This window comes from Erithacus rubecula (assembly GCF_903797595.1).
Source record: "Erithacus rubecula genome assembly, chromosome: 21".
NCBI classification, from domain to species: domain Eukaryota; kingdom Metazoa; phylum Chordata; class Aves; order Passeriformes; family Muscicapidae; genus Erithacus; species Erithacus rubecula.
Genome location: NC_136673.1, coordinates 7727842 through 7752628, shown reverse-complemented (window position 1 = coordinate 7752628; position 24787 = coordinate 7727842). Strand labels below are relative to the sequence as shown.

The 24787-nt window shown below is 45.8% G+C and overlaps 1 protein-coding gene across 3 annotated transcripts in view; it reads left to right on the top strand.

Annotated features, from left to right (window-relative positions):
- The window catches only part of PAPPA (pappalysin 1), a 176761-nt gene that overhangs the window by 109759 nt on the left and 42215 nt on the right, over positions 1 to 24787 (top strand). For all 3 annotated transcript variants that reach the window (XR_013776583.1, XM_079324225.1, XM_079324224.1), the window contains exons 11-13: positions 12303 to 12416; positions 12817 to 12952; positions 16459 to 16672. Coding sequence is in view for 2 of the 3 variants with exons in the window: in XM_079324225.1 (XP_079180351.1) it covers positions 12303 to 12416; positions 12817 to 12952; positions 16459 to 16672 (464 nt within the window). In the remaining variant the exon portion in view is untranslated. The remainder of the gene's footprint in view (positions 1 to 12302; positions 12417 to 12816; positions 12953 to 16458; positions 16673 to 24787) is intronic.

Genomic DNA, 24787 nt, shown 5'->3' with positions numbered 1-24787 from the left:
TCCAGTGCTCCTCTGCTCCTGGCTGGAGTAAAGCTCAGACCCCATGGCTGATGTCGTAGCCTCTGGCTGATTTGTGTAAGGGGAGGACAGAGAGAACACAATGAGATGTCAGAGGAGATTCCAAGCAATTTTGACAAACACTCAAGGGATTTTTTTTTTCTTTCTTTCCACTCCCTTCCCCCCCTTGGTTTTTAGAATAATTTTTCAAGAGCACATATGCAAGTCATCTTAAGGGAAACAGAACAGTGAGTACCAGGGGCTGGTACACTGTGTTCCCTTTGTGTACTGTAGAGAAAATAGATAAAAGAAACAAAGAATGATGCAGAGAGCAAAGCAGCCAACCGTACTCTCAGAGAGGTTCAATCCGACTTTTTCAGAGATGAAGGTCAAACCAAAAATCCTCAGGTGCCGGAAATTGGTCCCATCTTCCTAGAACCAAGAGACATTTCCCACTAATGAAACGAGAGCAGAATTCCATGCCATTTGTTGTTTCTAGAAGCAAGAAGAAAGGCAAGAAAGGAATATTGTCTTGGGCAGCAATAGGGATTATGTGCTTCTTTAGGAAGCAAATTACCATTTTATGATCATATCTGTTGTACACCCAGCCACCCACCCAGATTAGAGGCATCAATAGAGAACAGCTTGGACCCCCCTGGCATCAGCAAGCCAGGCAGCCAGACCCCCCAACAGAGGCACTGCTCATTAACATGCACTTCTCTGAAAGGAGACCCCCCTCCTCGGCCCTTGCCCCTCAACCTGCCACTCTCCCCGTCTGCTGCTGCTGCTCACAAGCCTTGGGATGCAGAGCATGTCCAGCAGTGAGCGTGGGATAGCTCCCCTGCATCCCATCCGGGTTGTTTGTCTTGGGTCCCTCTCCATTCAGAGCAGAATGGTTTTGCATAAATGCATCGACACGTCTGCTTTGTTCATGCACGGAGGGTTCTCGGCATTTCTCATCCCACCCCCGCCTGGCCATCCTCTCCCTGCTCCCTGGCATGTGGCTTCACCAGCTTTTCCATGATTTCCCTGTGCAACAGTAAATAAACCTGCTTAAGCAGTGCCAGGCGAGCCGGCACAGTTAAAAATGCTCAGATAGATCTAAACCAAGCAATGGGAGAAGAGATGGAAAAGGGTGCAAGAGCAAAGCCATAATGGCTTTTACTCTGTAATTTGGTTTCATGTTCTGCACAAGGAAACATGTCAAATATGTAAACAGAGCTCTCCAGGGTTGTAATGTAGCTACAAAACCACGGATGTACAGGCAGGCAGGGTGCTGCTCTCCAACAGAACGGAATGCCATCCCCAAAACCACACGGTCATTTCTTTAAGCTGAAAGTAAACTTTCTCATGCCAGGAGCAAAGAATTTATTTTTTTCTTGTAAATGAAGGATTGTCTGCACCACTTGTTTGGAGTACCATAGGCATTTTAGCCCACATTGTCATAAGACACCTCGTATTTCGAATGCCAGTGAATTTCAGGGTGTTCATCTTAGATGTCTCTAAAAGGCATGGTTTTGGAGGATGGAGTTTGCCCAGTACTTTTCTGAAGGCATCTTGAGTCAATCCCTCAGTCCCCACCTGGAAATAAGAATCAGCTTTAATAATAATAATTAAAAAAAAAATACAAAAAAAACAGATTAGAAAGAAAAAATACAAAAAGCAACCAAACAACAAAGTGGGGACCATTTGGATACACTGTTGAGCTGCTCCTGAACTGTGCTGCCTTAGTTGGACCTGTAGCTGTGGAGGAACCCCACATCTGTGCTCACTTTTGGAAGTGCTGTCTGCAAAGCTGGAGGACTGTTCTTTCCTCTGAGGTCATTTCAGTGGGGAATCTGATAAGAAGACATGATTCACCCTGGTAATTCAAATTCACATCTGGTAAGTGGCCCAGCTCCCCTGTGCTATCAGCAGGAGTCTCCTGGGGACTGGGTTTCCACTGTTGTCTTGGGGTCTGGCTCCAAGCTCTCACACGTGCCAGGAAATGGTTATTTGCAGGATCAGTGCTATTATCTGTCCCCACATGTACCTCCTCTCTGGGAGAAGCCCTCAGTTCAGAAGAACATCAAGTTCTGCTCAGCCATTTTGGTCACTGGGCCAAAATCCCTACACTTAGCACTGCTGGCCATGAATGTTATTTTTCCATTTTTTGGCAATTAACCCTTGCATCATCACGCTCAGAGGGGCAAGTCACTCAGCAGAGAGGGGAAAGTGAAGCAGAGGGTAGAGATTACCTTCTTCCCACCTTTATCCATCCAAATTCCTTTGAAACCTTTGTCCTTCCAGTAGAGCTGCTCTGTCACTGTGGGCTGGAGCAGCTGGAGAGGGAAAGCCTCACTCTGTGGAAATGTACCTGTTTCCCAGTGGCTGTTCCTGGTGAGAAAGGCTGAGCCTTGCAGCTGGATATTCCTCCATCCCCTCTGCTCCCAGTCCATCTTAGAGCCTGCTCCTGGAAGGCAGTGAGGCTGAAGGATCTGTGAGCTTCCTCTTCCACACAACACTTTAATTCCTCCAGTGACTTCTGGGAGCAGCTAAGAGTTCCTGTGAAATCCTCAACAAACCTGGGACATAGAGGACTAAATGCTCCAAGTACTTCGGCTTAATTTGTTGGAGTTTGGGGTTTATCAGAGTTGTTCCAAGGTCAGAGGGGACTTACCAGTTTCCCCAGACAAGACCTTTTTGTGGGTGGAGATGTGCATGGGCTGGAGGCAGCAGCTGCTCTGTGGGCTCTGCCTGGATGGTCAAGCTCATTTAGAGGAATTTATTTTCAGGATGGTGATTTGGTTACTCTGCAGTTTTGTGGGAAAAGCCCAGTGAAGCAAGGGAGAGCCTTTTGATTTTTGTACTGCAAGCCATGTCTTCAGGTACTGAAAAACAAGCTAGAGGGTTTAACCTCAATTGATACCCATTGTTGTAGGGCTGGTAGTTGGATGGAAACTGAAAGGTTTTGCCAGCTGAGGTGTGACTGCTCTCTGGAGCACAGGGCAGCTCCTCCGAGCCCCTTGCACATTCCCCTGGTGCCTCTCTGCAGTCTTTCCTTTTCCTATTAAATCCAGGGCCTCTTCCCAATGTATCATCTCCCTGGATGTATCCAATTAAGGCCTGTTGACAGCCCAGAGCAGGCTTACACCCTTAGGATTAGAGGCATGTGTATGTCTTCATATAGGGAAGGACAACAGCAGGGTGTCTGGCTGGCTCACTGGGAGCACAGCAGGGAAAGCTGAGCAGCCTGCAGAGGGAAAAGGAGCCAGGGAGAGGGAGATTTGCACCCCAGTTATCCCTGCCTGTGGAAATGCTGTGTGCTGAGTGTTGTGTGTGGTTACACAGCGTGTTTACACGGGCCATAACCCTAAACAAAGCTGAAAAGCACAGCTTTTCACTGGAAATAAAAGTACTGGAAACCCCTGCTTTTCTGCACATGAGAAAGTTTTGTTCTTTAAACACACAGATGTTTTTAAATGAAAAATCACTCTTTTGACCTTTTCCGAGTGTGATCATGTGGTCGGGGCTGACATTAACCACTGCACGGCTGTTTGCTGCAGGCACAGGCAAAACTTGGCCAGGGCTCTGCAGGGCTCAGGTGGCACCTGCCCTGGCTCCCATCCCTGGGAAGTGGCTCAGGGTGGCACCTGCCCTGGCTCCCATCCCTGGGAAGTGGCTCAGGGTGGCACCTGCCCTGGCTCACATCTCTGGGAAGTGGCTCAGGGTGGCACCTGCCCTGGCTCCCATCCCTGGGAAGTGGCTCAGGGTGGCACCTGCCCTGGCTCACATCTCTGGGAAGTGGCTCAGGTGGCACCTGCCCTGGCTCCCACCTCTGGGAAGTGGCTCAGGTGGCACCTGCCTTGGCTTCCATCCCTGGGAAGAGGCTCAGGGTGGCACCTGCCTTGGCTTCCATCCCTGGGAAGTGGCTCAGGTGGCACCTGCCCTGGTTCACGCTCTGGGAAGTGGCTCAGGTGGCACCTGCCTTGGCTCCCATCCCTGGGAAGAGGCTCAGGGTGGCACCTGCCTTGGCTCCCATCCCTGGGAAGTGGCTCAGGTGGCACCTGCCTTGGCTCCCACCTCTGGGAAGTGGCCCAGGGTGGCACCTGCATTGTCTCCCATCTCTGTGAAGTGGCTCAGGGTGGCACCTGCATTGTCTCATATCCCTGGGAAGTGTCTCAAAGTGGCACCTGCATTGGCTCCCATCTCCATGAAGTGGCTCAGGGTGGCACCTGCATTGTCTCCCATCCCTGGGAAGTGGCTCAGGTGGCACCTGCCTTGGCTCTCATCCCTGGGAAGTGGCTCAGGGTGCCCCTGAGCACTCAGGGTGGTGCAGTGCGTTGGGGTGTGGTATGGCAATATTTGGAGTTTGCTCCTACTGTATTGGAACCAAAAGCAACGTGGGTTTTTTCCTTGCTTGAAAGCTGAAAAATCTGTGGCTTAATTTCTTTTTCTTATGTATCTCTCTTTTTATCAGTGTCATTGTCCATGTTCTTCTAAGCATCTCTGTCCAATTCAGCCAGTGTGTTATCTTGATGGAGAACTCAAGTTCTTAAGGGATTAGTTGTTGTTGCTTTTGTGTTTTCTCCACCTAGCTGTGTGTTTTCTTCCTCCAAACAGATGTATGGGATCAGCTCTGGGAAGGAAGGAGGGGATGTTACCAAGTACAGGAGCTGCAAAAGTACAATGAATCTAGTGAGCCAGAACCATGAATGTAATAACAAAAATATATTTAAGATCCTCCTAAAGTGTGGCACACATTCTGCCTTTAACAGTTTGGTTTTCTGGTGCCAGCTGCTCCCGAATGAAACGCTCCAGTCAAAAGAAAAACAAAAAAATTCGCTTTTGCTCTGCTCCTCGGTGATGAAAGCTGATGGGATGGGATTGTTTTGCTTTGCTGCAGCACCCCACAGCCAGCCTTGGCCTGCAGCTCCACAAAGCTGTGCTGCAGTGGACCTGGCTGCTTCAAGTGAGAGACGGGCAGCTCGGGAACCCGAGCGCTCAGCCAACAATAATGTTCTGGCTCCTGTATTTGTTTAACCTCGCTCTCCAGTGGATGGATATACAGTCTGCTAAAGCACTTATCAGTCTATAATGCCTTCACACTTCTGTGAGCAGTAATGTGGAAGTTGTAGACAGGAGCTTGTGCTGCAGCTTGAGAATGTCTTTTAGCTTTAATGAGGCTGATACTTGCAGAACTGAAGGCATAAGTCCTTGTTTGGGTGCTGCTGCTTGATCCTGTCTGTCTAGCCCATTGCATGGGGTGCTGTTGTTACTGCTGGGTGTATTTGTGAATTTGAGCATGATAACAGAATGCAGTTCAGGGCTCACTCTAGGAATTATTGCTCTGAAGTGAGATCCTGGCAGTGCTGGTGTGGAAAATGCTGATATTTGAGAGCAGCATCTTTATGCCCTACTGTGGAGTTGAAGAAATAGCAGAGGTCTGACAGGAATAAACAGGAGCACATGTCAAATTGCTGGATTGAACTTTCATGTGCTGCACAGGAGACTGTGTTGTTCACTCAGAACTATCTCTTGATTCTGCATGCCTTCAATTTGCATCTCTGAAAGGCAAAAGAAGCAGGAGCAAGTGCAAGTTGCACCCAGCAGCTCCAGATGCTGGGGTTTGCTTGTGAGCTGCCGTAAAAGAGGAGTTGATTTTTAAATTCCATTAGTGCAATTATTTCTTCTTTTTCTCAATCTATTTTTCTGTAGTTTCTGCCCTTGGCTTAACCAACGTCCTCGTGGTGATCCTTTGAACCGTGCAAAAATCATCTGGTTAGGGTTTTGCTGGAAAATCAAAACTCCATATTGTTGGTTTTTTGTTTTTTTTTTTTTTTCCCTGAGTCCAGCAAGCATCCTAGATATTTGATTACACCTGGCTGGCTGTCAAAGCCCATGTGAGTTTGGGATAGGGCCAGTCAGAACTGATTTACAGTTTTTTCAGATATGCCATGTGAGGTTTATGGTTTGATGTGATTTTGATTTGAACTCACTGGTTTTAAATGAAGTTTGCTTTGAATCTGGAGATAACAGAAATTCAAAGGGAAGCTCAAAGAATGCAGGTCTGCACGATTTAAAAATGGAAATATATTGTTCATAGCAGCTCTTTGGAAGTGAAATAACTGCATTTTTGAGAAAGCTAAAGTTAATAACACACCTTGAATACACATGCAATCTGGGCCATCATCTAATGGAAATCCCTGTAGCTCCTTTTCGCTTGCCTAGAACTAAACCAACCTAGATGACAAAATGAAATAGCCCTTGCATCTCCCACTCCTTTCTGAATCCCAACCCTGTGTTACATCCAAAACTCTGAGGAAATTTCCCTTTGGAGATGAACACTATTGTTGTAAAGTAGAGAAATTTATCATCATGTCACATTGCAGGCAAACTATTGGTGCCCTGTCCGTGGTGTTTTCACAGGAAGGTCATTTTCCAATTACTAAAAAATCCAGCCAAATCTTCAGCTGAAAATCATGGCTCTGTGCTAAGGAAGCTGAAATATCATGCTAATGGAATAGTGAGTCTGCAAGGTCCAGATGCATCAGCTACTCCAGGTTCAAAGTGGCTGTGCTGAGACTGGACATAGGGACTGGCAGCAGGGCTTTATTTCATCCTGCAGGAGATGTAAGCTGCTTCCCAATCCCACAGCCAAATCCTGTTCTTCATTACTCAGGGAAAATTGACAGATGAGATTTCCTGACTTCTGAGCCAACTGAATCTGGGAGCAATATAGCATCAGTGTGTTACCCCAGGAGTTTCATCAGCTTCCAGTTGATAAAGCTTTTCTGTGGATCACCTGCCCACATGCCTTTGTCCTGGAGCAGGACACGCTGCCGTTTTTCATCTTTTGCCATCAGACCTTTAGGCACCTCAATGAAAACTGGCAAAAGCAGACAAAGAGCATAAAACAGTAAAACTGTGTTATCAGAAACAGAGGTCAAGGAGAGTTTTGGGGGAGAAGCTGCAGTTGATGAGCATCAGAGATGAGGGGAAGTTGCTACTGTGGAAGTAGCAGTAGACTGGAAAGTAAGGTGTGAAAAAAGAGAGACTCAGGTTTCTTCCCTCATTTTATACTTAGATTTTCTGCTGCTGAATCTCAGATTTGGTTTTATTTTTTTATTTTATTTTCTCCAACAGAAACCCATTTTTAGTGCACACACAATTAAATATGTGTACCAGTTTGGGAAAAGTAGGTTTGAATGCTTTCTTTAAGTTTTAGTGGCCAACCTGGAATGACCCAAGATTGACATTCATAATTAGGTAGGCAACTCTGGACTCAGATTTCTGATGAGATAAGTCCATTGACAAAGACATCTGATAAAGACACTTGTGCAAATGCACTTCTCATCTAGAAGAAAACACAGAGCAAAATTCCTTGTGTTGCTGTGTGTAAAATTTCTGTTTGAGCTCTGTGGGCTCCTGAGGTTTGAAATGGTCAGAGAAATTGGCTGGGGTTTGAGGTGTTTGTTGGAGCCCAAATGGGGGCCTTTCTAATGGTTCGGTGCTCACTCATGTGGGCAACTTCATTTTTCCCTAACTCCAACCCAATTCCCAGCCTAAATGAGAAAAGCAGAGCAACAGCTTTGAGAACAGATTGGAGGTCTGTGCTGCAGTCTGCAAACTGGGTGGTGTCCATGTGACAGCCAAGCTGCCTTACAATATTGGGCAATAAACAAGCAGGAACCTTTCTGATATTTAGCAACTGCACCATAGTTTCTCATCCGTGGGTAAGATTAACCTTAGGTCAGCAAGAACAATAACATATTTAAGAATAAAAGGGTTGGGTGCTTGCCAGCACCCTGGTCTGGCAAGGGAGGGAGAAAATTTTCAACTGTAAGGGATATGTTAAAATGATGCTTATGTCATGGCTGGGATCCTCTGGCATGTGTTGAGTTAAACACAAATAACATTCTACAGTGCAAACAGATAAATATTGTAGATTAATTAGGTTTCAGTATTACGGCTGAAATCTGTTCTTTAGCTGGACCTTCAAAGATGAGAAGATGTTCTGTTTGTGCCTCCATGGGTTTTGTATCAGTCTGTGAGTTTTTCTGTGCACTTCTGCAGCATCACTGAGGATGTTTTGTGCTCAGTAAATAGCTGGTACTGTGGGTTTTACCAAGAGATCTTCTTCCTGCCTGCTCCATGGTTGCAGTTTTGCCAGCAGGACAGGGTACAGCCCATTCAACTCAGAAACAGCCTGAGATGTCTGTCTGGGTGCAGAAGTGTCAGCAGCACAGTCCCCTGTAGAAAAGAGTGGGGAGAGAAAGATTTTGGAGCACAGTCTTCACTCCCATTCCCCTCTCCAGAGGGAGGATGCTCGCCACTGCCTGAGCAAGTGCCCACGATGCCCCTCACAGCCAGACTGAGCTGGAGGACACGGTCTGGAGGAAGGCCTGCCATGGTTCTCCAGATGGGATTTTGGGAGCAGACAGATCTGGGCACGGGAGGTTTGCTCTGTTTCCAGCCGCCCCGGGCATGCAGACAGGCACGTCCGCTCCAGCCACGGTGCCAGAGCTGACTAGGGCAGCAGCCCAGCTTAAAGAGAAGCTTTCTGTCTGCATTTAGAATTATTTTGATGTTACAATGCTGAGAACCACCAGTGTGTGCAAAGCCTGTGGTGTCTGACTGTGCTTGCTCGGTGGGAAGGTCAGAGTGGGATAGGGTCTGTGTTTAGCCCACTCCTGTGGGGAGCTTTATCCTCACACCTGTGTGTGCCCTCAGTGACATCTGAGCATCTTTCTGTGGCTCGTAGCTTTTATCCTCAGCACACCTGTGTGGTGTGGGGGAGCATCATCTTCATCTTCCAGACAGGGAGCTCAGCCTGGAGAAGCCAAGTGCTGCCCAGGAGGATGTACTGGGACTGTGCTCTGCCACAGTTGGGCTGAGTTTTAGTCCAGCACCCAGTCCAAGGGATTTGTGATCCTTAACCTGTAGTTCAGCTGCAACAGGAACCCATCAACACAAATTCACATTGCCTGCAGTCACGGCATGGCTGGGAATCATTCACAAGGGCGCCTTCCAAAATTTGCTCTTCAGCAAATTTTCCCATATTACTTTGAAGGAAATGGAGTTGATTGCAATAGTAAATGTGTTTTTGATGTGGCAAAAAGCTAAGTGCTCCCAATATATCACTTTTCCCTTTCTGCTGACACATTCCTCGGTCCCCCTGAGTAGAGAAGGAAAACAGGAGAGGCGGTTTGAAGAACATGTTGTGCCTTTGATTGACAAGAGGTTGTATAAATCAGTCAAAGGGAATCCTCCAGGCATTCCCTCTTGTGGGAAGATCCCACAGTGCTCCCTGGCCTTGATCGTTCTGTCTGCCGATGTTTGTGTACAAAATGTGTGGGTGGGAGACGAGCTGGATTTGAACCTCCGAGAGGAACAGACATCAGCTCTTCTAATTGAAAGCAGCTTCCTCGGGAGGGGGATGACACGGGCTTCCAGTAACTAGACACAAATAGTCGCCGCATACTTTGGAGCACATACTAAGCTCCTGTGGATATCCCAGTTGCTGTGTGGGTCTGAGAATCTGGATAAGCCCCAGTGAGTGAAGTTTGGAGCACTGTGTGATGCTGTCATTCTTCAAAGCAAATATTTCAGTGTTTGGTAACACCCTGAAATGAGAAGTCTCTCTATGCGTTCTTCCCTCCGCAGCTGTCAGGTGCTTGAGCTGCTGGTTTGCATCACTGCAGCGAACTGGAGGACCTGAGGATATAATCTGTTTCTCAAAAGTGTGAATTCCTGTGAATAGCAATGATAAGAGATGATACTCTGTCTTCCAGGCCATTGGAACTTGCAGTCCTGAACGTGTTAGTACTGCAGTAATCACTGAATCATTTAGCTTAGAGAAGATCTCTAAGATCATTGAGTCCAACCATTAACTGAATTAATAGGGGCCTTCGGGCTGCTGCCACTTTCTGGGGGTGCCTTAAAAGCAGAGGTGTGAAAGACTCTTCCAGCAGATGCTCTCACGCTTGGCAGGTGTGATGTGACATTCAGTGGGATCGATTTACTGGGTGTGTTGGAGCCTGGTGAGATGGCAGAGTCTGTAGATGACAGGAGCTGTTTATCCAATCCAGTTATCTACAGAGAAAGTTAAAGAACTTTTTTTTTGCCAATGGCTAAATTTACTGGCCAGCAGCGAGTGGAGAAGAGGCTCTTGTAGCCATTCATCTCTGTTAGACTTTTCCCACACTTCTCAATTAGACTGTTCTAAAGGAACCTTTTACCCCAGGACCACTTTGAAACACTTGTCTGGGTAGTGATGGATCAGCCTCAGCAGGGGGAAGCTTATCTAACCTGCTCAAAGCAGGCCAGGCTGACAGCCCACGTGGCCTGAACACAGGTTCTTTATGCAATGCTCAGATTTTTGCTAACGTTCTCCAGCAGAAGCAGAAAGTGCTAGGGTTCACACACGCACACAAATCAAACAAGGCATTTAAAAGTTATCAGAGATTTCCAGCCCACCTCAGCAGGGGTTTATTTTGGGTTAGAATCAAACTTTTGGTGAAGGTCTGGGTGATTTCTTAATACAAGTTTTCACTCATCCATTAAGTGGCACTTAAAAAACCCTGAAAGTCAGTGCTTGCGTTTCTTTCAGCCACCTTTTTGGACTAATAGAGCAGGAGGAGAAGTAAGAATAAGAACAAAATCATATAAAAGTAATGAGACCTTTGTTCATGTCAAAGAGCTCCCTGACCATATATATTGCAGATGTGGGTAAGATAAATTCCCTAGCTGGAGAGGTATTAAAATAAAAACCGTGCTCCCAACAAGACACAGGCTGCTGAAAGTACAAGAAGGGAGAGTTGCGAAATGGTACATGTTGAATTGCTGGCCTGGATTTCAAATGCCAAAGATAGTTTATGTAAAGCCTTGCTCTGCTGTAAAATGTAACACTATCCACTGGCTAGCCTCAATGAAGCTTGGTCCCAGTTGTTTCAAAAAATAAATAAACTAAAAATCTTCTTCCAGCCCATTAAAGCTGATTTATGTTTTGCCTGTAAGATTCCTCTGTGCTGGATCTTGAGAGACTCAGATTTTAAAGGGGATTACCTCACTTTTAACCAATCTCGTTTCTCATTCCCAGGCATCCCAGACTGTCTTTGCAGTGCCCAGACTTTGCCTGCATTTCTATGCAGGAGGGCATTTCTATGCAGAATTATGGAGTGGACATAGAATTTTGGATGGCTGTTAATTCTCTTATTTCACTTCAGGATTCTCTTTTTGGTTTAATAATCAAATTGCTGATGGGAACAGCTTTACTGACAGAACATCAGCACAAAGAATTCTGTCTATTCCTATGGTAATGACAGTCAGTGAGCTCACCACAGGGTTGTGAACCCAACAGGTACCTCTCAGATGCTCCAGGAGCCTCAGCTATAAGTATCCCTCTAATGAAGTAGTAACTTTTTCCATGGTGGACATTCCCTTTTTTCTGTTTGCTGTGGAGGTGAAGGCTGTGGTCATTCATGCATCTTTTTTGAAGCAGCTTCACAAAGCAGTGTGCTTTCAGGGTAAAGCTGACCATATCTTGCAGCTTCATTTTCACATATGACATGCTGATGGCACTGCGAGGCTCTCTGCTACTTAGATTCTGTCTTTTTTTTTTTTTTTTTTTTTTTTTTTTTTTTTTTTTTTTTTTTTTTTTTTTTTTTTTGCTTTTTATCCTTGACAGAACTTGGGAATCATGTACTTTACTGAAAAGAGCAGTTTGCCTCCAATCTCACTGCTGCCTGCCATGGAAAGGTTGCAGGTGTAGGAATAAGGTGATTCCACTTGCAGAACTGGTTGGCAAAAGAGGAAACCAATTTGCTTAAAATGGGTTCTAGAGGCAGGACTTTCCTGGCTACACCTGGTTCCACGTTTACACGGCCATGTGTGGCTCCTCTGGGATACCAGTAATATCAGGTTTAAATAGGGCAGTGCTGGAGCACCTCCACACTGTCTGTGCTGGGAGCTGGGGTGTTCAGAAGTGATCCTCACTTGGACTCCAGTGGGGAGAGTTCTGATCCATTTGGGTGGGAACAAAGTTGTTCTAAATGCTGTCAAAGACCTGCTACCAAATTCAGAGACTGTTGGCTGCCATCCAGCTGCTGTGAGTCTTTAACTCCTGTTCCTCTTTCAGTTTTTCTTACTGGGGTGGAACACCTGGAAACTTAATTTTGAATAATTTCATGGCATTTAGAAGCACAGTTATTGTGCATTACTTTATCTTGGGGTGCACCTGGACTTTGTTTCCCCACTTCAAGCAGTCAGAATCCTTCCTCACTGTCCTCTGTGTCAGTTTTTTTGTTTGTTTTTTCCTGCTGCAGATGTGTCGAACCAAGGTGATCGATTTGAATGATGGTGTCTCCCAGTATGCCTGGTACCCCTGCACAGCCAACTTCCAGTACTCCCACATGACACAGACCATTTTCTGGCTGAAGGTAGGAAGTGCACACATCTTTCAGAAGTTTCCTCTTTGCCTGTCTCTACAAAGATTCTCCAGCTGGCAAAATATCATGGGCCAGCCTTCCCAGGGCCAAGCTGCTTCTTTCTGAAGTATGTTTAGAGCAAAACAGCAAAACAATGCCTTTAAGCACTGTCTGGAGAGTCCATAGTGAAGTCCCCTCATGTGTGACAAGGCTATTGAATTTCTGAGAGGGTTCAGCTTCAGGGCTGTTTGACTTGAGTTTATCCAGTTTGTGTAGGAGATTGGAAGCAAAGATTTCTGTGTGACCTGGGATGGAAATTCTTCTTTTAAAAGTTCTGGACAGACTCCTAGGGATTTTTTAAAGCCCACCACAGTTCTCCACCTCAGGCTTTGTGGGGTTTGTGTTTTCCCAGGCTTATTTTTCCCAGCCTATGGTGGCTGCAGCAGTCCTTGTTCACTTGGTCACTGATGGGACCTACTACCTGGACCAGAAGCAGGAGACCATCGGTGTGCAGCTGTTTGACACCAAAGAGCAAAGCCACGATCTTGGTAAGACTGTGTTGTATTAAACTCCCTCTTACTGCTTGCTTAATCTGGTCGTGCTCTCATTCAACAGTACTCCTGCTCAGTTTTTTTCAGAATTAGACAAAAAAGATGCTTGCTCAATGCTCCCAGCCCTGAGTCTCACTCATGGTTTGTTGACAATGATGTGTTATTTTATACAGACATTTCTCCATAGCTGTTCACTATCTGTTAAGAGGTGATTAGCTCCTCTTCAATCACTACAATCAGGATTATCTCAATGCTTCACACCCAGCACTGCCCTGGACAGACACTGATGGTGCTACAGATGAACCTGGGAGCAGGGAGGGAGGGACCTGCAGCAAAGGGAGTGTTTCACAGGGAGTGCTGGGTGATCTCTAGTCCTGCTTGCAGAGAGATCTCCAGAGCCATTTAATGGCCAACATTCCCCAGGTGAAGTATTTCAGGTGGTGAAATCCAGGCTCCTGGTGTGGCCTCAAGCAGAGGTAGGACCTGTTCAGCACAGACAGGTTTTGTCTCTACCCTTGGCACAGGGCCCTGAACTGGGGAAGTTGTGTCTGGTGAATTGATCCAGGCTGCATTTAAGCTCCAGAACCCAGGAGCTCTCCCTAGCTCCCAGCTCTGTGTCAGGGTAGGACTTGCATAATCCCTTTCCAGATGTTCTCTGCCTTTTTTTTTTTCACTGAGGAGAAAGCTGGCCAGGTCACCTTGAGAGCAGTTTTTAAGGAAGCATAAGTCCCATCCCCCAGCTTTTTGTTTTATCATAGCATTTCAGTTTTAACAAGCTGAAACTTAGATGAGCTTCCCACCAGTGATAAGGAGAAGGGACACAGAGTGGCAGGTGTTGGGTGAGCATCCAGGATAATACAGAATTTGGTGGGGTGTGGAGGGAAACAAAGGAAATACGTGTGGTGTCTGTTGTCCAAGAACAAACTGAAATTTGTAGCAAGTTGTGCAGGTTGAGTCAGGATGGCTCACAGTTTGCCAGAGCCCTCAGATTAATCTTACCCTCCTTTTGCAAAACAGTGGCACATAGCTCTACCCCTCTGAGAAATAAATGATGGAGACACGAGCATGCCAGCAGTACTTAATGTGACATTTTATAGGGACAGACAGGCAGACAGGGAGAGAAAGAGAACAAGAAAGAGGAGCAAAGAGGAAACTGAGGGTTAGGTTTTGAAATCTTCAATGAAGTTGCAACATGAGTTTGGCATGGCTCAGCCTGATGTCTGGATGTCCTCCCAGCTGAAATGCTGCTTTCATCATGGAAAAGCCCCTTTGACCTTTCAGAAGAGGCTGCCTGGAGCAGAGGAGAGGTGTAGGTGGGCTACCCAACAGCTCTCACTCCCCATTGCTGTTCTGCCTGAGTTCTGACACTGAAGTGACGTGAAGTCCTTTTCCTGGATATTGTATTTCATGTGTTTGAATTATCACCGTGGCAAGCTGGAAAGTGCAGCTGAGATGCAAATGTTGGCATGAACCAGGAGCAGGACTGACTGAGACACTCAATGAGCCTTAAGCAGAAATTCGTGGCAAACTAAAAGTACATCCAAAAGGAAGCAGCAATAATTTAAATCTCCATCAGTCCTCAGTGTGCTAAAGACACTGCCATGAGCAAAGCACAGCCTATCCAGACATGCACTTTCCTGCCTTGATCAGAGCAAGTGGACTCCAAGAAAATGACTTGAAGCTTCTTCTAAGTCCTGGTAGGAGATGGAGAGGCTGGGATGCCAAACACCTCAGTGCTGCTGGTTCAGGGCCATCGTAGACACCAGGGTTCAGCTGCTGAGCTGAAGAATGGGTGCAGAGCCACAGAAACAGGGGTGATCCTGAGACAGCTCTGAGTGCCCCCATGGGCACCTGCACCATCTTCATGGGTTATGGCAGGGGAGTGAAAAACCCCTGACCTGTCCAGACACTGTTTTCCTGGTCAGGGTCAGAAGTAACCAGCACAGCTCTGAAGGTCTGTTCTGTTGTGGACACCACCTGAGCACAAGGAATGAAATAGAAGTGAATAAACAGCCTCATACCATAAGGTCTTTCTTGGCTTTCCATCAGAGGAGGCAGAAACTTCCAAGGAATTTGGGAACCAGGATTTTGAGTATTAACTGCACCTGTTTGTAAGTGAGAAACGTGCACTGTTCCACAAGGAGCTGATATCAAAAGACCTGTGGGAGGCAAGTAGACAGGGAGGTTATTTCAGGGTCAGGTGAAGACCAAAACAAAAAGAGGCTTGCTTTTTTATTTCTTTTTTTTTTTTTTTTATTACAAGAAGATTTTTATTTTTTTTAAAAGTAGAGGGTGGGAGATAGATGTTTAAAGAGCGTGTCTTAATTCACAGGAAATCACTTTCTAAGGAGAAAAATGAAAGCCTCTTTATTCCTTCCCCTTTGAGTCAAGAAATCCGAACTGGGGGAAAAAAAAATAATAACAGAAATCCCCGAGCCAGTTAAACATGCAAATAGAATTTATTTTATTTTCAAATTTGTAAGTGTATCAGGGTAGCCAAGGGGTCTGGGCCAAAGCCATTGCTGGGTGAGCTCCAGTGATGCAAATGGATCTGGAGCCAAGCTGCTCCTCGGAGTGATGCCATGGAGCTGTGGAGGCAGAGCCTTGCAGGCAGCCAGCAGGCCATGAATCTCAATTAATGGATTTTGAGGGCAGCCGACAGCTGTCTGTCCTCTGCCTTCCCCCTGAGATGGGTTTGGCCCTTTTGAATTCAGGTTGCTTTTACCTGAAGGTGGGAATTTCTTCCCAGCTGTCACTGGAAAAAAGGGATTCAGATGTCTCTTTGCCACCTCTCTGTGCTTTTGCGCACCACAACCTTGAGATACTTTTATTTCTCCAAGACATGATTTTTTTTCTTCCAGAGTGAGATCACCTATAAAATCCTCAGTGCCTCCATCACCCTCATTTCTGTCTCCAGGACCAAATCTGCCTTTTCTTGCAAAGAGCAAGATACGCTAAGGCTCAAAAGTGTTGAAGAAAAAATCAAATCTGGACAAATCTAGTGGAAAGCTCATGAAAAAAAAAAAAAAAAAAAAAAAAAAAAAAAAAAAGTTTTACCCTGAGTGCTAATGACATGCACAGCTCCAAAGAGCTGCTGGTGCCCCAGCCCTGGTGCACAAGCCCCCCAGCCTGCCGGCGCTGTTTGATCCTGCATATAAAGGCTCCAAGTGTCCTCCAGGACCCGTTTTTACAATAGTGTGACTCTGCTTCCCCCGTGCTGGTTGCTCCTGATTTAGCAGAGCACAATAGAAACGTAGCTGTGGTCTAAAGGAGCGGCTCCGAGGGCCTGGGGAGAATGGCAGCCTTTCTTCAGCTGTCTGGAGGGATCTGCTTCTGGCTAAGCTCTCCACAGCGATTTGGGAAGCCCCTCCAGGCAGCTTACCATAACTTTTCAGCTCTATAGGGCCATTCCTCTGGGTGAAATGCCTCTGAAGTGCCCACGGCTTCGGGGAGCAATTGTGTTAAGCCTGACCCTTCCTCTGATCTTGTCTCTCCTCTGGCAGGTGTCCACGTCCTGAGCTGCAGGAACAATCCCCTGATTATCCCCGTCATCCATGACCTCAGTCACCCTTTTTATCACACCCAGGCTGTCCTCATTAGCTTCAGCTCCCAGTTTGTGGCCATCTCCGGGGTGGCCCTGCGTTCCTTCCACAACTTCGACCCCATCACCATCAGCAGCTGCCAGCAAGGACAGACCTACAGCCCTGCGGAGCAGAGGTGAGCGTGTCAGCCCTGCTTCCCCCTGCCTCCCAGCACCAGCCCAGAGCCAGTCAGGGCTGGGGAGGGGCACCAGGGGCAAGCAGCTGAACCCTGCTGACCCCTTTGTGTCACGGCTAGAAAACCGGCAGTGTTCTCATTGATCAGGATGGATGGGACATTTAACCCCCATGGGATGCTGTTAGTGAATTATTTCCTCTTCCTTTCTCCTCCCTCCTTTATGCCAAGCCTGGAATGGGGGCCAGTTCACTCAGCACACATTCCCCAGCGTGGTGTGGCGTTGGCCACTCACACACCAGTTCAATCTGAGCTGCTCCGTGCTGCCAGAGTGCCACAGGGACCTCCCACGGAAGGGACAGCGTGGACACAGAGTGTCCCTGTGCCCTGGAGGGGCTGGATCCTGCCAGGTGCTCAGCCCTGGGCTGCAGGTCTGTGACCATCAGCATCTGCCGTGCTTTTATGGCTGGGTGAGACCCTCAGCACCTCTCTGGATCCGGCCCCCATTCTGAAAAGCTCTGTGGGACCCCCCAGGATGAAAGGTTTATGGCTACCGTTTTATTCTTGTTGTTATTACAGACACATCAATAGATCACCACCAACCCCTCTCAGTCTCTGCTTTACAGCATCCCACAGAGATCGTGACCTTTCATGGCCTCTGGTGCAGCAGCTTCATGGATCCTTTCAGCGAGGCAGTGAAAAGGAGTGAATTTAGCAAAACCCCTGAAAGAATATTTTTTTTCTTCCTTTGTGAATTCAAAGTTGTGAGCTGTTGTCATACCATAGCAGCAGCAATAGTAAAACAAGTTGCATATCCCAGCAAACCTCTGCTCAGCCTCCTAAGCAAGCTGTCAGGTTTTTTGATAGTGTTCTGGCTTGTTTTTAGGACCTGCTTTTATTCCAGGAAAGGCGGGAGGGTGAGAGGGGGAGAGGGAGGGGAAAATAAAATAAAAAAAAAAGGAGTATATCTATAGCTAAATCAATCCAGTCAGTGTGTTCTGACCTAGATTCAAAGCGTCTGATCATTCTGTGCAATAGGTTGTATAAATTCAGAGGCCCAAAGACAGCAGGATCAAGTTTCAGATGAGAAGTCTGGTGGTGGAAGTGTGGCCAAATCCCAGCGCTGAAGCAGGACAGAAAAAGGGCAAGAAAGCCCCAGTGGAAGGAGCTGATGAGAAGCAACAGGGAGCTCAGGAGGACTGAGACACAGGGCCACATTCCACTGTCCTCTCAAGTTTTCAGTCGGAATTGAACCATTTGTTCACTTATGGAACTAGAAGTGCTCTGTGTTTAGAAAGTTATTTCCTTAATAAAAACTGCATCTCCCTTAGGCAAAGCTTCAGTGAGCCTCTGCAGCCCAGCAACACAACCTTTAGAAATCCCCTGAGGAAGAATCACCAGCCTTTTGTCTCTTACTTTTCTTCTTGATTTTCATTTTGTTTTTTGGGATGCACTGAACCCTCTCAGCCCCTGCTCTCACAGACTCCCATTGAGCCTCACTGGTTCAAAGTAATGTTTTAGGTCTTGCAGGTTCCAGCTCTGGATTGGTCATAAAGTTTCCTGTGTCTGTCAGGGAACTAGAAGCTCTCAAAAGTAAAGTCCTGTTCCAAAGGCAATAGAAACCAGTGGAATTATTTCCACTGATGACAGTGCTTCACTGGAGAGTCAGCCCCCAGTTTGCCTTGTGGTGGGATCATTTGAGGGGAGCAGATCTGATTTCTTCTTTACAAAAATCTCCAAACAGTTCAGGTACCCAAGATGTAGTTGTGAATTAAGCTGTGCAGCCAGGAGATATGTGACACCTTTGCTATCACCTGCTGTCTTTTTCCTTGGTTATTTTACTCAACCCAGGAAGAATAGAGAAAAATAGATTTTAAAAATATCTTTTCAACCAGCTCAGAGGATGGACACAGCTTTTCTGTCTCCCCTGCTCAGTCTGCTTATCAGATTCCCTTGGGGTTCCAGTTCTACCCTGCCCATCTTTCCCTTCTCTCCTTTTCCCACTGGTTGAATTTGCCTAATATGATTTTCAAGGTATTTATTGAACTTTTAAAGGAACTTGCCTTCCTATGTGTGATCATCAATTTTACCACTTTCCTTTTCCTTAGGTCAGCATGGATATTTTTGCCTGCTTTTTTGCTTCTCTCTACAAGAGGTATTATTTCTCTCTTTCAGAGAGAATTATTTTGCTTGGAGAGGATTTATAGCCAGATACAGATATTTCTAGGCAAGGCTGAAGATTTTAAAATTGTGAGGGAAGAGAAATATATTGTCCGTTAAAAGTTAACACAGTTTTTATTTTGAAGGTGAACGGATCCCTCCCATGGGTTAGTGACAACTTAATAACCAAATATAAAACATGCACTTACTCTTCTTTCTTAAAATATGTGCTATAGTTAATATTTTAGAGAAAAATGGGCTTAAATATAAAAGTTCAGTTGAACTTTATAGGTAGCTGTCCTCAGTCATAATTAGTTGTTTTTAAAATCCATTCTATCCTCCTGAAGACATTTATAGTTAGAAAATTCCTACTCTGTCCTTTCCAGTTTTATTCTTCCAGTTGTTGTTTTTTCTGCTGTCGGTGAGTACAGGCTTTTTTTTTTTTTTTTTTTTTTTCTTCAGCAGAAGTTTACCTCACTGCTGGAGATGGGCTGTAAAAATGACACTCTTTATTTTCACATTGCATCCTTAGACCAGATATAATGGCCTGGTTAGTTCTTCTCTTGTGCTTTATAGCTCGAATTATTATACTTTTACTATTTCCTGTGTAGCCTCATGCAGTGGACGGTGAAATTGGGTGTGCAGAAGCAGAGGGATAATTTCCCACCCTGCAGTCACTCAAGCAGCAAGAAGGCCTGGAGTGCTGTGGCTGCCTTTGAGAGTTGTTCCTCAAAAATCAGTTTTTTCACTGTGTAGGAAACAGCAGCTGTGGGTCACCCATCCCTGGCAAAGCAGTTCTTTGGAAGTGCTGCTTTTCCTTGGTGGCACTTCACTGCCATGGTCACCAGACCCGTCCCCTCCACCACCCCTCCTGTGCCACTGTTCCTCTCCTGCAAACTGCAGGCAGGAAAGCCCAGTTCACCCAATTCAGCTGACCAAACTGGACATTTCAGGAGCTTCCCTCTTCCTAATCCACCATTAACTCTGTGTTCATACTGAAGTCAAGTCCCCCTGGCTGCCCACAGCTCTCCAGTCTTCCTGCCTCACATTGTCACCACCTTATGCTTTATAATGAGTGCAGCAAAAAGATTTTCCTTTGCTTTCCTTGGTTAAACCTTGGCACAGCCTCACTGCTACGTCTCCAAAATTGCTTCTGCAGGGCAGATTTTGGGTTTTTCTCTCTAGTAAGTGTGCATGTCTGGGTGTTTGACAGTGTTGACCAACACCCACCCCTGGCCACCACACCATCACCTGCTCTGGCCTCTGTGGAGAGGTTTCCTTTGAGCTGCACCCAAACAAGCCCCAGGGATTTGTTGCCCACTCCAACTCTTTGTCTTGTCTCGCCTGCTGTCAGCTTCCTCAACAAGAAATGATGAAGATAAATCTTCAGCAGCAGAACAAATGCAACTGCTCTTTACAACTCTGGTTATTATTTTTTTTTTTTTCCTTTTTATAAGGGGGGAAAAAAGGGTTTCCTGGTCTCTTTTTGTTGTGAATTAATGCAGCTTTCTCTTTCCTGGTTCGGCCGCCTTTCCCCTGCCCTGCATTCTGTCATTAAGCACAATCTCTGTCAGCTTGCTTCGGGTGAAATTAATGAATTTCTCACAGAACTGTTAATCATAGAAGCTTTGGTCCGTGACATGTGTTATAATTCAATGGGTTTTTAACCTTCACCCCGTTTTGGTAATTGGCAAACGGCATCATTTGGCTTTTATTAAAGTGGAAGGCAATGCATTTTCTTTGTTTGCCTGGACAGACTCTGGCAGGGAGAGAACCTGTGGGGCTGCTGACGCCTAGGGACACGGTCCCACTTCCAAGCTGGCAGGGTGATGGGGCTTTGAGAGCTTTATCAGTTCAATATGGACCCCCCTGGCAGGAGCAGCTCACACCACAGGGAGCAGGCAGGCTGGAGGCACAGCCCATCCCCTAGGAGAACTTGCCCTGACAGTGATGGGGACAGTGAGGGGGACATGCTGGCTCGTGCCTCTCCTTTCCTGGGGCTCACCTTGGAGCAAGGGTTTTTTGTAAATCTCTGGTTTTAGCTTAATTTTGACCCTTTCCATTTGAAATAGGGGTTTGTAGGGATCACTGCCAGAGTCAAACCCAGCAGTAGTGAGGTGACATTACTGAAGGGACCATAGGTGACACCACTCATGGTGTGACTCTCATGGATCAGATTTCAAGGCAAACACCTTTTTAAGAAAGGACTTAGTCCTTCTTCCAGTCAGCACTGGTTCATCAGTCCTCATCCAGCCCCGTGTATTTGGGTAGATAGTCAAGATTTTGTGTTAATACAAGGAGATAATGTGCTTTAGCTGAAGACTGAAGAAGACAAAGTCATTGGGGTTTTTTTTGGGTTTTTTTGGGTTTTTTTTAAATTTCTACAGAAATACGTCTAGCAGCCTCTGCATATATGTTTGGATTAGAGAGAACTTCCTCTTGCCTTTAGAGTAACCTCTAGAGAGGAGAACACAAACCTATTGTAAGGATAAATATGTTAGAAAAATCCCTCAGAGGGCTACATGTGTGCGAGTTGTGTGGATGGGGGCGTAGGACAAAACCAAATTGCATTTCAGATCTGCAGCCCAGGCTGTGGAAAGGGGAGTTTTTTTGCTGTGTCCAAGAGATAATGTTGTGCCCACCATAAGCTTTTAGGCTCACCTGAGCTTAGATACGTGTCAGAACCATCACAAAGGAAACAAATAATTAAGGCACCATGTTAAGATGAGTTCTTGGAAAAGAGTTTGACCTCGGGGTTAGGAAAAGAAAGTTTGGCTGCTGTAAGCTTTTCGAAAGAGGAAATCCTGGATTGTTTTTATGTGAGGAAGGAAGAGCTCCACTTAATTGTTATAATTTTCTATAAACATGTTAAAATACAAATGTTTCTAGGATTGTGCCACTAAGGCCCTAATTTAGCAAAGCCCTGAGCTATTTGCTTACATCCCCCTGTAGTCAAATCTATCAGTGGGACTTAACTGTGCTTTTGAAGTTAAGCACATATTTAAGTGCCTTGCTGAATTGAGGCCAATATTGGCACAGAGAAATAAAGATTTAGAGTCTAATGACTGAGCTCATTTAGATTTGGGATGGGCAGAGTGGATTTGAATAAAGTAAGAACTGGCTCAGAACTTCAGCCTACATGAGAAGCTAACTCAGTCCAGGGCTTTTTACATCATTGAAACAGTCTGTCTTGATCTGTTTTGAACATGCAATGGAATGTGTGCAAGAAATCCACTCACCTCAGTGTGAAGATGTTTTAGGAAACTGTACACTGCCAGGGCAAGAAGTGGAACAAGTGAATCCTAAAGGAGAAATAAACACTTGTCAGGGAATGTCCCAGGCACCAACACTTGCTCAAGTGGATTGTTAGAGTGGTCCTTGGGACCTTTGCTCCAGACTACTTTGTACTTTGGTGAGGATTTTTGGGAATTAGGATAGACCAGGGTTGATTTGAAATAGGCATTTTTGATGAAGTCACACAGTTTTGACAGAAAAAAAATGGGATAAACTGTCTTATGCCAGGAGTCAACATGAGTTAAAGCCAAAGTGATTTCATTCTCAGATGCTCTTATATTGTTTCTTTCCTGAGGAATGCACATTTTCTGGAACATGTGATGATTGACCACTGCTAAATGGCAGTACCCATGCAAGAGCTTCTGTAATCCACAAATGAATGTGATGGGTTCTTTGTCTGAACTTCCTACTTGGAGATATTAATTTCTCCTTCCTAATTCTGCATTTGCAGAGCTCAATTCAGGATCATGACTTCAAAATTCATTGGGATTTATGGCTGACAGTAGCTGATACCAAATTGGAACCAGTAGCTAGAGAACCAGAAATATTTAAATTAGAAACATTTGGTGGCAGTGGTTGTTTTTTTGCAAAAAGTGAATGGTTGTATTGTTTGTCACTGAAGTCATTCATATAGAGTTACAGACAGAGAGAGCTGCCCAGATGATCTGCTAACCAAGGCATAATCTGGAGCCTGGAGGGGGTGGCTAAAAATGTTCCCTGGCCATTTCAGAAGACCACAAGGGGACTTGTAAACAGAAAGAAGAACATCACAATAAGTGTTTCTTAATGCCTTTGTCTGTGGTGTTTCTGTAGGACTTCTAAGCCCAGGCTTGCTCATCTGGTGTCCTGATCTGAACTCCAGAAACCAGATTCTTTTTCTCCTTTACATTGATGGAAATGAAAAGCGATGCCACTGACTGCGGTGACGTTGCTTCAGATTTCCCTCTGTGCAAATTACAAGGCTCTTCTTGGGCTCACCCTTCCCTCTGAAGCCATTCAAGGCTGAATTCAGTGCTGCACTAATTCACAGAAGTATTAGATTAAATAAGTCTGCTATTATTTTATTTTTCCGACTTTGATGGAAGAAGATTTTCAGATTCTGAGGCAGTTTTGCAATGGGTACTCGAGGTTTGCAATATGTGCTTCTGAGAGTGACTTGGCATTAGGGCTCTCTTTTTTTTCCCCAGTGAATCAACTTTCTCAGCACTGCAGCCCTGGCACAGGAGACACTCATGCTGCAGCCTCACCATCTGAGAAATAGAGGGGAGCAAAGTGAGAGCTGGCCCTCATGGGACGTGTAACAGGGAGGGTTCCACAGAGCACCATTCATCATTTACACTCTCACTCAACACCCAGCTTCAGATATTCTTGCTGATGTCAGCTGAGGACCTACTCAAACAGCAGTACCATGACCTCGGTAGGGTTAGGAAGAGGTTGGTGAGGTGCTGCTGTGCTTGGGGACCTGCAGGGTGTGAAGCTCGTGGTGTGTAAAGGAGAATGTAAAGCCTGTGGCTCACACCCCTGGCTGATTCACGTTGGGCATTTGCAAGGCATTAACACTTAGCTGTTCTTCTCACCTCATTTCTCTTTGGTGATGGCCACCTGGGCACAAGGATGTGCTGCTCCCTCGTTCTGCTGCTGCTCCATCCACAGCATTATAGATCCTTACTGAGTGAAATCCATGGCAGTTTAAATCTGCATGCCAGGCTGGGAGATGCAGTGACTGAAAACGTGAAATCCTTGGTCAGTGGGATCCTCCCGAAAGCAAGATCACCCTGGATAGGCCAGGCAGAGGATCATCCATTGGCAGAGGATCCACTGGCATTCTCTGGCAGAGGATCATCCATTCTGCAGAAGTGATGAGCACCAAAGTTGTGTTGATACCCAGTGGTTTGTTGCATTCAAGGGTATGGAGTTGGCCAACACAGAGGTGGAATTCTCCTTCCTCAGCTCTGTCTGCAGCAATGCTTTGTGCACAATGAGGAAATAAAGTATTTCTGAATGTAGGAATTGTTTATGGATCATCACACTCCAGGGAAGAGCCAACACTGAACAAGCAACTTTAAATTACAAGCAGTGGGCACTTCCCATATTAGCACTAGTCTGGGACAGAGAAATGAGTTGTGCAGATACATAAATACTGTCATTTAATCTGATCTAGAGCTCAGTGGAGACATGTACAGATGTGCTTCTCTATCAGTAACATGGGGATAACAATTCCAGCCCAGGTGCCTCACAGGGGTGTCACGAAAATTAATTAGATAATGTCTGCATGGTGCTTTGAGCACAGCAAAACACCATGTACATGCTAAGTCAGGGCTTACTAAGCTGAACAGGGCTTTGGTGGCTGTTAACCCTTTTTTCTAGGAGACAGGAACAACTGCCTGTAATCTATTTCAAAATATGTGTATTCATACATTGCTTTCCCTGCTTTTTAGAATTTTGTCCTTCAAGTTCTTCACTACCCAAGGAGATGGTGAAATAATTCAATGTTTTCCCTCCTCAGAACTAAATTTCAATTTCAGCAGAGACATATCACATTGTAGTTGTCCTTATCTCAGAAATTTCATATCTAATCCAGAAATTATTTGCACATAGAATCATGGAATGGTTTTAAAGGGACCTTTAAAGGTTATCTGCACTAAACAGGGGCATCTTTAACTA